Here is a 16,269-nt window from a genome sequence, read left to right as displayed (position 1 = left end):
TACTGTGGAGAGTGTTCTGTCCATTGTCTAGATCTGGGTAGGGGTTTGATGATGACTGCCTGTTTTGTCCATGGTTGGTGCCTTAGATCAAGCAGAATCCCTGGGCTCAGATCTAGCCATCATAATGTTCTTCTTGTAGGTTTCTAGGACCCTCTGGGTCCCCCTACTTGCCTATCCTCTATATTTTCCTCATCTAGAGTCTCAATAGGATGTCCTCACCTCTATCCCCGTTTCCTGGTAGGTGCAGACTTTCATGGGACCTGTCCCTTGGGCTAGTGTCCGGTAATAAGTGAGTATATACCATTTGACTCTTTCTGCTTCTGGGTTAGCTCACTCATGATCATTTCTAGTTCAATCCATTTGTCCACAAATTTTGGAAAATCCTTGTTTTTAATAGCTGAGTAGTATTCCATAGTGTATATGTACCACAGTTTCTTTATCCATTCTTCTACTGAGGGGCACTTAGGCTGTTTCCATGTTCTGGCGATTATGAATAAGGCTGCTATGAACATGGTTGAGCAAATTTTCTTGTTGTGTGCTGGAGCATCTTCTGGGTATACTCCTAGGAGTGGAATAGCTGGGTCTTGAGGAAGCCCTATTCCCATTTTTCTGAGATAGCACCAGATAGATTTCCAAAGTGGTTGTACTAGTTTGCATTCCCACCAGCAATGAAGGAATGTTCCTCTCACCCCACATCCTCGCCAGCATGTGGTGTCGCTTGAATTTTTGATCTTAGCCATTCTGATGGGTGTAAGATGGAATCTCAGAGTTGTTTTGATTTGCATTTCCCTGATGATTAAGGAGGTTGAGCATTTCTTTAAGTGTTTCTCAGCCTCAATGTATCATTTTAATGACAATACCATGCAGTTTTTATTACTATAGTTCTGTAGTACAACTTGAAATTGAGAATGGTGAGACCTCCAGTAGTTCTTTTATTGTTCAGATTGTTTTAGCTATCCTGAGTGTTTTGGTTTTCCATGTGAAGTTGAGAATTGTCTTTTCAAGATCTGTGAAGAACTATTGGAATTTTGATGGAGATTGCATTGAATCTGTATGTTGCTTTTGGTAGGATGGCCATTTTTACTCTGTTAATCCTAACTAACCATCCGTGAGCATGGGAGGGGCTTCTATCTTCTGATATCTTCTTCAGTTTTTTCCTTCAGAGACTCAAAGTTTTTATCATACAAGTCTTTCAGTTCCTTGGTTAGAGTCACCCTGAGATATTTTATATTATTTGAAGCTATTGTGAAAACTCTTGTTTCCACGATTTCTTTCTCAGTCCATTTGTTATTTGTATATAGGAGGACTGCTGATTTATTTATTTACTTATTTTTAGTTTCTCTTTGTTGTTGTTGTTGTTTTGTTTTTTGAGACATGGTTTCTCTGTTTAACAGTTCTGGACTCACTTTGTAGATTAGGTTGGCCTCAGACTCACAGAGATCCACCTACCTCTTCCTCCCAAGTGCTGAGGTTAAAGGTGAGTGCCACCACATCTGGGTTTTTAGTTAATCTTCCATCCAGCTGCTTTGCTGAAAGTGTTTATCAGATGTAGGAGTTCCCTGGTGGAATTTTCAGGATCACTTATGTTTGATATCATATTATTTGTAAATAATACTTTGACTTTTTTTTCTTTTCAAATATGTATCCCCTTCATCTCCTTCAGTTGTCTTATTGCTCTAGCTAGGACTTCTAAATATTATATTGAATAGATATGGGGTGGACAGCTTTGTCTTGTTTCTGAACTACTTTAAATTTCTCTCTTTAATTTGATGTTGGCTATAGGCTTGCTATAAACTGCCTTTAATATGTTTAGATGTTTCTCTTGTATCCCTGATCTCTTCCGGACTTGTATGGTGAAAGGGTGTTGGATTTTTTTGTTTGTTTGTTTTTAAATATTTACTTATTGCATATACAGTGCTATGTCTGCATGTACATCTGCAGGCCAGAGGAGGGCATCAGATCACATTATAGATGGTTGTGAGTCACCATGTGATTGTTGGGAATTGAACTCAGAACCTCTGGAAGAGCAGTCAGTGCTCTTAACCGCTGAGCCATCTCTCCAGACCCAGATTTTGTTAAAGGCCTTTTCTACATCTTTTGAGGTTGATCATGTGGGTTTTGTCTTTCAGTTTGTTTATATGGTGAATTATATTTATTGATATTCATATATTGAACTATCCCTGCATCTCAGGAATAAAGCCTACTTCATCATGGTGGATGATTATTTTTTTATATGTTTTTGGACTTGGTTTGCAAGTATTTTATTGTGTATTTTTGCATCTATGTTCAGAAGGGAATTTGTTCTGTAATGCTCTTTCTTGTTGAGCCTTTATGTGGATTGGGTGTCAGGTTAACTGTGGCCCCATAAAGTGAATCAAGTTGTGTTCCTCTGTTTCTATTTTTTTATTTTGGCACTTACTGCTATGAACTTACCTCTTAGCACTCCTTAGGTTGCAGTTTTCCTTCTGTCACCTTCTGTAGGGCTTGATTTATAGGTAGATATTATTTAATTTTGATTTCATCATGGAATATCTTATTTTCTCCATTTATGATGATTGAAGGTTTTGCTAGGTATAATAGTCTGTGCTTGTATCTGTGCTCTCTTAGAGTCTGCAACACGTCTGTTCAGGCCTTTCTGGCTTTTAGAGTCTCCACTGAGAAGCCAGGTTTAATTCTAATAGGTCTTACATTCTTTCCTCCCCATCTTCTCTGATGTTCTCTGAGTCTTGGGAGCAGAGAGGTGGGCATATATATATAAAATCTCCTATTCAGAGCTGAACATTTAGACTCACTTGTTGTTATCACTTTGACTAGTTATATGTCTCTGCATTAAGCACTGCAAAAACAATCTTTGATAAGATTGAAAGCAACGTAGATCTGTAGGTATAAACACAAGTAGTTAGAAGACAGTTTAATAACAGGACCATTTAGCAAAATGATAGTGTTTCCTGTATGCCCTATAACCTCCTGAGTCATGGGCTTTTGAACAGATTTGTAGTACAACAATGAACTTTCCTCCTATGGAATAGGCATATCCTCTATGGTCTCTAAGGCAACTGCACTCACATACACATCCTCACACATAGAACACACTAAATAGAAATTTTAAAAATCCATAAAACCCAAATTCACCTGTGTTAGCCTCAGCTTCCAGAGTGTTATATAAAAGAGCATCACAGGCATTTACCTCACAAGGTTATTGGGAGGATTGAGCAGGGTTTCTCTGTGCAGCCTTGGCTGCCCTGGACTCTCTTTGTAGACAAGGCTGGCCTCAAACTCACAGTGATCCACCAGCCTCTGCCTCCCGAGTGCTGGGATTAAAGGTGTGTGCCACCATGCCCGGCGGACTAAGCAGTCTAAACCAAGCAAATTAACATTCTTTCCAACTAGAAATGTAGTAGCTTATGTTTTTTCCACATCTTTTCCTGCTTCAGGAGTAGTAACAGAAGCATAGATAAAGAGCTCATACAGAGCCACACATTAGTAAACACTGGTACTTGAACTCAGAGCAGCAGGAGGAGTAAATCAAGAGCTGGAGATTTTCTCAGTGATAGAGTACTTGTCTATAATATGCAAGCCCTGGGTTTCATCCCTAGCACTGCAAGGATTAAAAATAAAGATGAATGTAGGTGTTTTTACCCTGTGTTTGAAACCAAATAATCATAAATATTTGAAAATTTATGATTTGCTACTAAGTTGAATTGTTTTATAATACGATATGTAGAGAAATGTTTAATTCCTTAGTAGCTTTCCTTTGAATTTGATAGTATGACTGCTGAGATAGAATGTTTGATATTTCTGGTGAACATCATATATTTGGTTAATCAGTTATTGCTGCATTTTACATCAATGCTAATTTTCTATAGACCCTTCTTGAAGGTTGCTGTGGTGAAGAAGTTATCCACATCAATGAGCATGGAGAGTTCAAGTTGGATGTAGAGTCTCATGCTATAATCCAAGATGTTAAGCTGTTGCAGGAACTGCTGCTGGACTGGAAGATATGGAATAAGGCAGAGGCATGTAATATGCACTTTTATTTCATCTTTGTATTGTGGTAAAGTACATATAACATTCGCTTTGCTTATCCTGATCATTTTAAACATATATTTAAGAATATAAGAAGCATTATTTGTATTCACATGTTATGTAGCCACCAGCAATATTTATCTCCATAGGTTTTTTCCCATAGTATAAAAGCAAAACTCTGTACCCATCAAACCTCTTTTCCTCTCCCCCTAGTTCTCACAACTACCATGGTATTTTGGGGTCTGAGATGGTAACTACTCTAAGTACTCATGTAAATGCAAATCATGCAATATTTGTTTCTTTATGATTAGTATAATACCTTCAGGATTCATCCATGATTGTTTGCCCTTCTGAGGTTAAGGAATATTGCAGTGTGGGTATATGCTATGGTGTCCTGGACCTCTAACTCTCCAAAGGACATTTAAACATAATCGTCTGAATAAACATTTTAAAGGACGTGAAATTAGGAGGGGGTGAGGTGCATCTGGAAGGAGTCAAGGGAGGAGGAATATGAATATGATTAAAATACATTGAATGTATATGTGAAATTATTAAAGAATCAACGAAAATATTTTTTAAAAAGTCACTAATCATGCTAGTTTAGAGGATGACTTTATTGCTTCAGTGTAATGTTAATTATAGATGTAAATTTGGAGATGTATTCCCTGTGGGAAGTTTTGAGCTGCCTGAAGTAATGATGAGCTGAAAGGAATACATTTTAAGACTTGCTTTCCCCAACCCAACAAATGTAATCTTTGACATAGAATATGACGTGTTAAGTAGTTATGTTTTGAGTCTTCTAAGAGGCCCACAGCATGTTTTCATAACTGTGTGCTAATTGGCGTATGTTTATTTTCTCAGCAAGGTGTGTGGGAGACTCTGCTAGCAGCCCTGGAAGTCCTCATCCGGGCAGAGCACCAGCAGCAGCAGTTTAATATTAAGCAGTTGCTGAACGCCCACGTAGTTCATCACTTCCTACTGACTTGTCAGGTTTTACAGGTACTTTCCATGTAGCTTCTCCGTGGAGATGTCTTCCGCAGTTGCTTCTATTTAATAACCTACTGCTGTGCACATCAGGATTTCACAGGCCTGTCAATGAGAATTCTTTCTGTCTTTTGTCTTACCTACTCTGCAAGCCTGTTTTCTTTCAGCTCTTGCTTCCTGATCTTTATACTGTCATCTTCTCCAACTCAAATAACAAAAGAACAACTACTAAAGTTCAGCATTGGAATTGGAATATAATAATTTTGTGGTTTCCTGAACATCAACAGTTAGTGATCCCTAACTCATTATATAATCTTTAAATAACCACTTATGTATATGTATGCTTTTTAATAAGTAAAATTTATTATAAGTTTATTTTCTATGTTGATCAACATGGAATTATATCTAAAATATTATTTTTTAAAAATGACACTAATTTATGTCTGTAATGGGGTCTGCTGTGCTTGGTTGATATATTAAACTATTTCCCAAGGTTTTGTTTTTGTTTTTAGTGTATGAAACATCTGTTGGTTTTGTCAAATAAAGTAAGTCCAGATGTTCTATGGGATCTTCACTATTTCAGATGCTAGTGCTGTTGCTTCCATAGCCTGACACCTTCACAGTGTAGTTGGGTTAAAACTCCAAATACTAGGACAACACCCTCAAAGGGTTGGTGTGATCTGATGACATGCCTGTGTCTAGGCCACTAAAACTCTGGTATTCCTTCCCCTTCTAGCCACAAATGAGAGCCTCCCCCCTTCCTCTGGCACATGATTCTCCTTTTGCCTTGGACAGTGTTGATCCTGTTCTTTCCATTTGGCCCACATCTGCTTACCCCTTGGGCTTCTAGTCGTCACTCTCATATCTCCATAAACTCGCTCCTGAAGAGAAGCCTGCCCTGCTTTTTCTATCTTAATTGGCCCCTTCTGTTTTGTATGTTTATTCCTCTGTGCACATATGGTGTGGTTTTGTGTTGGTGGTGGTATTACAGCTTATTTCCCTCTGTTAATCTTCTGATGGTAGAATATTGGGTTTTGTTATTGCTGCTGTTGACCACACTGTGGCCTCTGTATCAGGCACACATAGGCACTAAGTGAATACTTGTTTTTAAAAAGCATTGTACGTTCCTTTATTGGCCCATGTGGTACATCAGATTATTATCTTTAGAAATGTAAGGCTTTGGTTTCTTAGTTTGCTACATTATTCATTTATCAGTTATGCTTCTGTTTTCTTCTAAATCTGTTTGTTCATTCATTTTGAAATCTGTTGCCAATTTTCTGTAAGTTTATATGACCATGTGATATTCATTCAGCCTTTTCAGTATATTTGTTTACACTTCCATAATTCTTCTGCAAAATACTGTTACAACTCAAGTAGCAATTCCTTTTTCTGAAAGATCTTTTTTTCACCCTTCATTCAGAAAGCTTACCACATTTTATTAAACATGAGTCTTGTGTAAAGTATGTGAAGAAATGAATTTGGTCTTCACATTTACAATATCTTGGTGTCCTTGTAGCATTTTTGGAAAGAGTAATGAATTAGCAGCACAATAGATATGAGGCAGTTTCGTTAGTTAGGGAACATAGTGATCATGAACTAAGTTGATAAAATGAGAGTGTAAAGTAGGAAGCAAGTATGAAAGGGATTGAAAAGGTATCACTACTAAGGCTAGTTCTGTTTTAGTAGAGTTGTCAGGAGTCAGTATATACCATACATTATATTGTTATACACACAAATACACACATATATGAAAATACTAAAAACTGTTAGACTGAAGGAGTGATAGCATTAGAAAAGCGGCCAAGCTTTATATTTTATATAGCTTACATCTAGTTTTTCAGCAGGGCACTTGGTGGCAGTGGCTGTGAACCTATGGAGACAGGGTAGCACTCCCAGATAAGCAGCCTAACCAAGATATAATTGAAGACTGAGGTTTTTCTGCTTTGGGAAATCTCCATTCCCTAAGGTGAAAACAGGAAATAGGAGATTTAGAAGGAGTAACCAAAGAGAAGAAACTGGAAAGTCAGGAGAGTGAAAGCTGGGGTGAGTAAGGGCAAAGAATGTGCTCAGAAAAAGATAGCACAAAGAGCCACGTGATGTAGAAAGCTCACTGATGGTGTAAGCAGGAAAGCTGGCAAGGGAGAAGAGAGAGAGATGACTGAGGCAGAAGCGGGTGAAGCAGAGGAGGAGTTATAGTTCCTTCTTTTAAATACTCTGATTCAGCAGCACATAGTAGTAAATGGAGTGAAGGGAGAGAAGTATGTATTATGTTTGGACAGAGGGAGACAGAAGACAAGGCAGTTTTATGTTCTGTGCCCTTAATCAGGAGGTTAATTACTAGCCTCTGAGGAGAGGGAGTTGAAGGACATAAGCAAGTGATGTCAGCCTCTATACATCCTCCCAAGTTCTATAGTCCAGGCAGTTGATAGTACGTCACAGAGAGGCTGGGGGCCTGAGTGTGTATTATAGTTGCACAGTTATTTGTTCCTTTGTGTGGTTCAGGCCAGTCAAATAACCTCTTTAAGCCCATATTCCAGAAGTGAAAGATACACTACTGTAAAACCCATTGTGAGAAAGGATTTTGAAAGCTGGTGCACAGTTATGTCACTGCAATTGGTTTGCTCTATTGCAAGAAGTCTTTCCGGATCTAATAGCTATAGTGGAATCATAGTACCAAGAGTAATGCTAATATTAAAAGAACTAAGATTTTTTTTATGGCTTTATACATTAGAAAAACCTTGTTTGGAACATTTCTGATTTGGGGATTATAGATACTCATCTATAAAGTCTGTACAGATGTCCACCGAATCAAAAACCTGAAATCTAAAGCTCTTCTGGTCTCCAGCATTTTTTAAAATTACAAGATGGTTACTCTGCATAGGGCTTAGTGTTTGAGGCATTTTTCTAAGAGTTTGTGCCATTGAATTCCTAAACTGGTTGTATGTAGCATTAACAGTATTCACATAGACAGACACAGCGTGGAAATGTTAATGTATCTGTGGAGCCACTGCACAGTTGAGCACTTTAGATTTTTAGTCCATTCTCATGAGCTCTGCAGTACACCTTGGCTCAGTAAACTAAATTAAGAGCATAGAAGTAAATTGTCATCCCTTTTTAGTGAATTTTCAATGTAAAGATTACTTGAGTTAAGAAGTAGTACCTCAATTTAATGGTAAATATGGTCAGACTAGAGTAGTAAACCAAACAAAATTCTATCTTAAAAAGAATGTCAGTGAGATGGCTTGGCAGGTAGGATGCTTGCCATATAGGCCGCTTGCCATATAGGCCTGATGACTTGAATCTGATCCCCAGAACCTACATAAAGGTAGAAGGAGAGAACTGACTCCTCAGAGCTGTCTTCTGATCTTTATGCGTGCATCCTTAACACTAATAATAACAGCACTACTAGTAGTAGTAGTAGTAGTAGTAATAATAATAATAATAATAATAATAATAATAATAATAATAATATATTTTGAAGGACTATCTTATTTAAATGAAAATAGTAGGGACTGGAGAGATGGCCCAGTGGTTAAGAGTGCCACCTGCTCTTCCAAAGGTCCTGAGTTCAATTCTCAGCAACTACATGGTGGTTCACAACCATCTGTAATGTGATCTGATGCCGTCTTCTGGCCTATAGGTGTACACACAGGCAGAATACTCTATACATAATAATAAATAAATAAGTATTAAAAAAAAGAAAAACATTAGCTGACAGTTCTTTAAATCTAAAAGAAGTTTGGCTTTTATTTTTTCAGGAACACAGAGAGGGGCAGCTTACATCCATGCCCCAAGAAGTTTGTAGATCGTTTGTGAAAATCATTGCAGAAGTCCTTGGGTCTCCTCCAGACTTGGAATTACTGACAGTCATCTTCAATTTCCTGTTAGCAGTGCACCCTCCTACTAATACTTATGTTTGTCATAACCCCACAAACTTCTACTTCTCTTTGCACATAGGTGGGTATGGCCACTGTTGATCTTAACCATTTCCACTCTTGTCTTTTGTCTGCTGATCCACATATGTTTGACATTCACTAAATGGTCTCTTGTGTTGGAAATAAATGACCCTGATTGTATATTGGGGATAGAAGGCAGTGGGTTACAGGATAAATCCAGAGAACAAACCGAAGGTGTGAATGAAAATAAAAGATAATGCAGTTGTGTGTTGATGATGCATTAAAGAGTTAAGGTGGAAATTTCAAAGTATGAAGCTAAAAAGGATGATCAAACTGAAAGTATTACTTAGGATTTATAAAGAGGATTTATAAAAATATAGGACACAGGCTGGAGAGGTGGCTCAGTGGCTAAGAGCACTTGCTGCTCTTTCAGAGGACCCAAGGTCAATTTTCAGCACCTGCTACTCCTGCCTGTAACTCTAGCTCCAGGGGATCTGATACTTTCTTCTGACTTTTGTAGGTACCAGGTATAAATGTAGAAGCACACATACACATAAATTAATATATATAATATATAGATATATGATACAGTCCTTATTCAAGGAGTAAACTGGTGAACATATACATGAAAGAATAGTTAAACATGAAACCTCAGAAATATTTGTTAAAACAGTTAGAGGTCAAAGAATGTAGAAGTTAATGTGGGCTATAATTCTCAACAGGCACAAAGCCCAAAGTGAGAAATTGTACAGGGAATCCTTACATACTACATTTGACAGTATAAAGCAGGCTTTATTTGTTTCTCTTTGAACGTCTTTTGTCAAAATTCATGTTTAATGACTTGCTTTTAAAGGCCTTTTTTTACCTCATTTTAAATGTTTGCCATCTCAAAACCACTTTGAATTCCAGATGGTAAGATCTTTCAGGAGAAAGTGCAATCAATCATGTACCTGCGGCATTCTAGCAGTGGAGGGCAGTCCTTTCCCAGCCCTGGATTTCTGGTAATCAGCCCGTCTGCCTTTACCGCATCACCTCCTGAAGGTAATGGTAGTAGCAAAGATTAAACTACAGCTCATCATATCCAGTTATGAATATTCTTAGACAGTTTAACTGCGTATGTTCTAGCAGTATAATATAGTAATAACCAAAGTATATTTAAAAATTAATTTTTATCCTTTAAAACTAACTTGACTTAGTATGTTTTGTGTACACACACACACACACACACACACACACACACACACACACACTCACTCACATAAAGAGGACCATGGGAGTGAGGGGGAATGTGGGAGAGAGAGACCTCTGGAAGGAGTTGTAAGGGTTGGGGTGAGCATTAGTCGAAATAAAATAAAATTAAAAATCCATTTTTACAACCTTTGGTATCAGTATTTATAATCAGTCTAACAAGACACCTAGCACAGGTGCTCTGGAGGATCTAAAATAGATGAGGTTCATGCTATCTCTCCATTGCATTATCTGTCATTTTACCATAGTCATGTCTATTTCACTAAGCTTCTGGTTTACTTTCCAATTCTCTTAAAAACATTGGTTGTCTTGTTCTTTTCTTTATTAAGCCCATCATTCCAGACATCTACTTTTTAGTCTCACTGTCCCCTTGTATCTTTCTTCAATGTGACCTGGTTAGGAAGGCTTCCAAGCACTTTTAGAACCCCAGCGCTCTGCTGTCCTGATGGAGGCTGATTTTCAGTTGCCTGCATCACTCTAAATAATTTCAGATGCAGTGGCACCCATATTTTTCTAGGTCTTTTGAATAGAATATTTTAATAGCCTTAACCTCCTCTCCATCTAAAAGGAGATCCTCTGGGAAGGTCTGGTGGATAGAAGATTAGGCAGTCATCCCTTTGACCACTCTAAAGGCCTCCTGTGCCTGGCTTCTCTTCCTACTGTGCGTCTACAGTATTAGTTCAGCCTGGTTCCCATTAGACATAAACCACAGCAGTTTCCTTGATGCAATCTTCAGTATCTTAACATGTGGCTGTTGACCTGAAAAACTCAACTTTGGTTCCCAGCCAGCCAGCTGCATTGCCAAACATCAGAGCAAGCTTAAAATGTTTGCCCCTTCATTGCTTTGTGCAGAATTAATTCTCTTTTCTTTCTCCATAGAACGAGTACTTAAGTCTTTAAGATCATAGTAATTTTCAATCTTCCTAATTATTCTTTTTTTGTTTGTTGATTTTTCAAGACAGGGTTTCTCTGTATAGCCTTGGCTGTCCTGGACTCACTTTGGGGACCAGGCTGGCCTCGAACTCACAGAGATCTGCCTCTGCCTGCCCAGTGCTGGGATTACAGGCATGTGCTACCACACCTGACTTCTTAATTACTCTTAACAGACTAAGAAAAAGAAAAAATGTGTAGATATCCTTGGAATGAACTAGCCCTGCTTCTTTCCCCTTCCCAACAGCTCCCCCTCATGCTGGGTATAGCTTTTATCATCAGGACAGCCTCATTGTTTTCTACTCTTGAGGCAAAGTAGAGTTAAGGAAAAGCAGGACAAGATTTATGGGTGTTAGTCTTCAATTTTTATTTTCCAAAGCATTTCAGTTATTCTCTAGTTCATTTTATGGTCATTTATTAATGATATTTTAAGGCTGTTTTAATTAGTTTAGTCTAATATTCTATAGGAAATACATTTTTAAAAAATTTATCATTCTGAAACATTTTCAAAATAGTCATAGTCCATTTTTCTGAATTATGTGAACAATCTTTTGGTAACTTTAGCCTGCTAGCCAAAATCAAGACATTACTAGGAGAGAATTCCAAATTGTATATCTGGGTTTTTGTTTGTTTGTTTGCTTGTTTTTTGAAAGATTTTATTTATTTTATGTATATTAGTACTCTATCTGCATGTATACCTGCACACCAGAGGAGGGCATTAGAGGGTATAGATGGTTGTGAGTCACCATGTGGTTGCTGGGAATTGAACTCAGGACCTCTGGAAGAGCAGATAATGTTTTTAACCACTGAGCCATCTCTTCAGCCTCCTGTGTATCTGTTTTATCAGGACAAAACTTTGCCCCTAAAATAGTTCATTCAGGAGCTATTTACTCTGTCATACCTATCAAACTGGAGCATACATCCAAGCACACGGTACTCTCACTTAAGCACAGGTTCCGGTGCACCTCTCTCAGTGTTCCTGAAGAGCAGATGTGGGGCAGAGCCTGAGAATATGAGTTCCTAGCTTCTGGACTGGTGCTACTGCTCCACTGTTGCTGGTTCACAGCCAAACTTTGGGAAATCTGAGCTTATAAGGGGTTGTTCTGGTCTCCTGAATATAGTGTTGGAACCATTAAATTGGAGAGCCATGAGGAAGAGAGATGATTATTTCTTGTTAGTAACTAGCTACAGAATTAGAGGGGAAAGAAAACTGTCTGAGGGCCATTTTCTCTAGTACTGACAAGCACCACCATTTACTAAGCACCTGTTCAGTCCGGCCACTATATTAGGTGCATCACACACATGACCTCTCTTCATCCTTAAAAACATCCTGCAAAGTAGATATTCTGAACACTCATACATTTTCAGAAACTACCACTTAGGTAGCAATGAAATGATTTACCTCTGACTACTGAACTAACAGAAGGTTTATTTGAATCTGTCATGTCTTACTGCAAAGCCTGAGTTCTTTCTTCTTCGTCATGTGCCTTGTGATTGCTGGCCTAAGTAAATTAAATGTCACTCAAATTCATTTAATTTCACTGCAGCTGAACCATCAATCCTAGTGACTTCAACCCATGGCACCAATATTGTATTTTATTAAGGAAACGGGAAAAGGCATGCTTTTTGAAAGCTTAGAAAAAAATGGTTTTGCCACATAGGAATTTTAAGCATTTTTTTTTTTTTTTGGCTAGGAAAGTTACCCTTTATATATTCTTGAATAATGCAAGGCAGGTAGGCTGTTGTCATGGATGGGACTTACATTATAGAAGAGAGGTGATTCTAGTTAATAGATTTTTAAGTAGTATTTTTTTTTTTTGTCTATACTTACTAGGAGCCAGTTCTTCCAATATTATTCCACAGCGGATGGTTGCCCAAATGGTTCGATCTAGAAGTCTACCAGCGTTTCCTACTTACTCACCTCTAATGAAAACACACAAACTGGCTGGAAGTTTGGGCTGCAGTATTGACAAGTTACAGTATGTTGCAGATGCCCACACAGAGAAACAGAATCCTTTAGGTATTCCCTACACACTGAAAACAAGCAAAGAGGAAGCGTTCATCAGTAGCTGTGAGTCTGCAAAAACTGTGTGTGAAATGGAGGCACTTTTTGCAGCCCAGGCCTCTGCCAATGGGTTCTCCAGAGGAGCACTGGGGTTTCCAATGGCCAGAGGAGGTCACAGAGACTTGGGAACTGAACCCAGACCAGATGATGACAGTCCTGGGGATGAGTCCTATCCACGTCGACCTGATAACCTCAAGGGACTGGCCTCCTTCCAGCGAAGCCACAGCACAATTGCAAGCCTTGGGCTTGCATTTCCCTCTCAGAATGGATCTGCAGCTGCTAGCAGATGGCCAAGTCTTGTTGATAGGAATTCTGATGATTGGGAAAACTTTGCCTTTTCTCCTGCCTATGAGGCAAACTACAAGAGACCTGCAAGTGCTCACAGGTACTCATGTTTTCCTGCCTCAAAATCCTGCTCTAGAAGTGTCTTCATAATGCCACATCTGATCCTATTACATTAATACCAAGCAGAAAGCTGCCTTTTCATCTGTTTTGTTGTTAGGTAATAATGAGTACTATACTCAGCCAAAAGCCAAGTAACTCTGTAAGAAAATTTTCTCTTGTGGTTTCTTAGACAGAAAAATCTAAAGTTCAGGGAAGGCATCAGGTTGATGTTCCTAGGTAGTGTCTAGGATCCTGAGTGATGAAATTCTCTGTGATGATGAAATGTTCACTGTGGGACATTTGAAAATGCAGCAAGAGCAGCTGAGGACCTTGATTGATTTTTTTTTAAAACATATTTTATTAATTCTTTGAAGATACTTTACATCTCCAAACTCCTCTAAGATCTACCTCCTATCTCTACCCACCCCCTTCATGTTCTCTCTCTCTGGGTTTTTTAAATAACCCACCAAGTTCAATTTGTGTTGCCTATATACTCATGAGTGTGTTGGCATCTAATGGACAGTGGTCAGCCTACTAGGGGCCACACCTTTAAAAGAAGAAAAACTCATCCGGGGCTAGAGAGATGGCTCAGAGTTTAATCATACTGACTGCTCCTCCAGAGGTCTTGAGTTCAATTCCCAGCAACCACATGGTGGCTCGTAACCATGTGATCTGATGCCCTCTTCTGACTTGCTGGTGTATGTGCAGGCAGAGCACTATATACATAATAAAAATAAATAAATGATACATTTTTAATTTAAAAAACCCTTATCCTTCACCCGCCCATCAGAAGCTATCAGCTGTCCATAGATGCTCGGTTAGGGGTGAAGACGCCTTAGTCCCTCCTCCTTCCATGCTGGGCTATTGCCTTACGTTAGTGTTGTGCAGGAGGACCTGAATTTTAACTTCAAATAATTTAAGTAGCATTTGTGAAGGTGACTGCTGCGTTTTAGTATACTGTCTGCTGGAAGAACATTTACCTTAAAAGGCAATAGTAAGTTTATTAATCATGTTTAAATTAGAAAACATTTTTAAACCTTCTGAGCAATTTGTTCTGCATGTTAAAGTTGCTACTTATTGGAGATCCTAGGGTATTGTCCATGTGGATTTCTTCCTGATACTGTGCTAGTGAGACTTTCTGGTTTCTGTCACAGTGTCACTGAAGACTGTTTGATACCTATCTGCTGTGGATTATATGAACTCCTAAGTGGGGTTCTTCTCATCCTTCCTGATGCTATGCTTGAAGATGTAATGGACAAGATTATTCACGCAGATACTCTTCTAGTCCTTGTTAACCATCCATCACCTGCTATCCAGCAAGGAGTAATTAAAGTAAGGGAAAAAACTATATAAGTGATGTTTTCATCAGGAAAATAAATACATGTGTAATTTAAATTGTTTAGTATATGTTAAGACTTAAAGCTTATTTTACATTTATCTCTCCAAATATTGGAATTGGAGAGATGGCGTAGTGGTTAAGTGCACTGGGCTGCTCTTACAGAGAACCCAGGTTCAATTCTCAGCACCTATATAGTGGCTCACAACCATCTATAACTCCAGTTCTAGGGCATCTGCCACCCTTCCCTGGCCTCTGTGGGTACCAGGAACAGAAAAAGTGTATAGACATGCATGCAGATATCTATAGCTATATCTGTATCTATACCTATCTATCTATCTATACATACTTTTGTCATTTCATTCTGGCATTTTGTATGTAATATTCAATTTAATCTTAAGTCCTTCCCATAAATTGATTTATATCAATCAGTTTGCCAATATATTTATATATCTTAACAGTAACTCTGTTTTACAAAAATTATAAGAATTGTATAGTTTATTGGAAGTCTTTCCTGATGTGTAGTATCAATTCTTGAACATTTATGTCTCAGCTCAGTTGTCTCCTTTTTAAAAAGGCTTTTCCTGACATCATATCAGAATTACTTCCCTCTGGCCATACTCTTTACTTGAGTGTGTGTGTGTGTCTGTGTGTGTGCTTGTGTGCGTGTGTGTGTATGTGTGTGTGTCTGTGTGTCTGTGTGTCTGTGTGTGTGTAGATAGATCTCTATACATAATCACCCTTTTATCTTTTTGGCTTTGCTTTCTTTCTTTCTTTTTTTAAGATTTACTTATTTATTATATATACAATGCTCTGCCTGCCTGCATGCTTGCAAACCAGAAGAGGGCACCAGATCTCATTATAGATGGTTGTGAGCGACCCTATGGGTGCTGGAAATTGAACGCAAGACCTCTGGAGGAGCAGACAGTGCTCTTAACCACTGAGCCATCTCCCCAGCCCCCCTTTTATCTTTTTTTAAAAATGATTTGCTTATTTTATCTTATGTTCACCAGTTTTTTGCCTGCATATTTGTCTGTGCGAGGGTGTCAGATCCCCTAGAACTGGACTTACAAATAGTTGTGACTCTTAACCACTGAGCCACCTCTCCAGCCCCCCTCTTATCTTTTAAAATTTATTTTTATACTTGGTTTTAATGTGATTTTAAACTGTGAGCATCTACATTTGTCCATATGTCTTGCAAACTAAGTATACTGTTGAATAAATGAATGCTCAATATGAATGGCTTCCTTTAGAAAACAAATGAATATTGAGATGCTTTTTTAAAGACTCTTATCTTCTTTAGTTTGTCTGGATGTAGGCGTTGTTTAGTTTCTTGGTGTTCCAGTATAAAATTGCTATGTGGGATATAAAAGAGAATAATATAAGTACATTTATTTGTA

General features: G+C 38.3%; 1 protein-coding gene across 8 annotated transcripts in view; it reads left to right on the top strand.

Moving 5' to 3' along the window:
* LYST (lysosomal trafficking regulator) overlaps positions 1-16,269 on the top strand; it is a 158,298-nt gene that overhangs the window by 75,179 nt on the left and 66,850 nt on the right. For 6 of the 8 annotated variants that reach the window (XM_084794153.1, XM_084794150.1, XM_084794154.1 and 3 more), the window contains 6 exons: positions 3,867-4,016; positions 4,888-5,025; positions 8,769-8,967; positions 9,816-9,947; positions 12,919-13,534; positions 14,688-14,865. In XM_084794153.1, the coding sequence (XP_084650279.1) occupies positions 3,867-4,016; positions 4,888-5,025; positions 8,769-8,967; positions 9,816-9,947; positions 12,919-13,534; positions 14,688-14,865 (1,413 nt within the window). Of the gene's footprint in view, positions 1-3,866; positions 4,021-4,887; positions 5,026-8,768; positions 8,968-9,815; positions 9,948-12,918; positions 13,535-14,687; positions 14,866-16,269 lie in introns of all 8 variants that reach the window. The other 2 variants (XM_084794152.1, XM_084794155.1) reach the window with 1 other exon arrangement.

This window comes from Acomys minous (genome assembly GCF_964271855.1).
Source record: "Acomys minous genome assembly, chromosome: 9".
In the NCBI taxonomy this organism is placed as follows: Eukaryota; Metazoa; Chordata; class Mammalia; order Rodentia; family Muridae; genus Acomys; species Acomys minous.
This window is presented reverse-complemented; position numbering and strand designations above follow the sequence as displayed.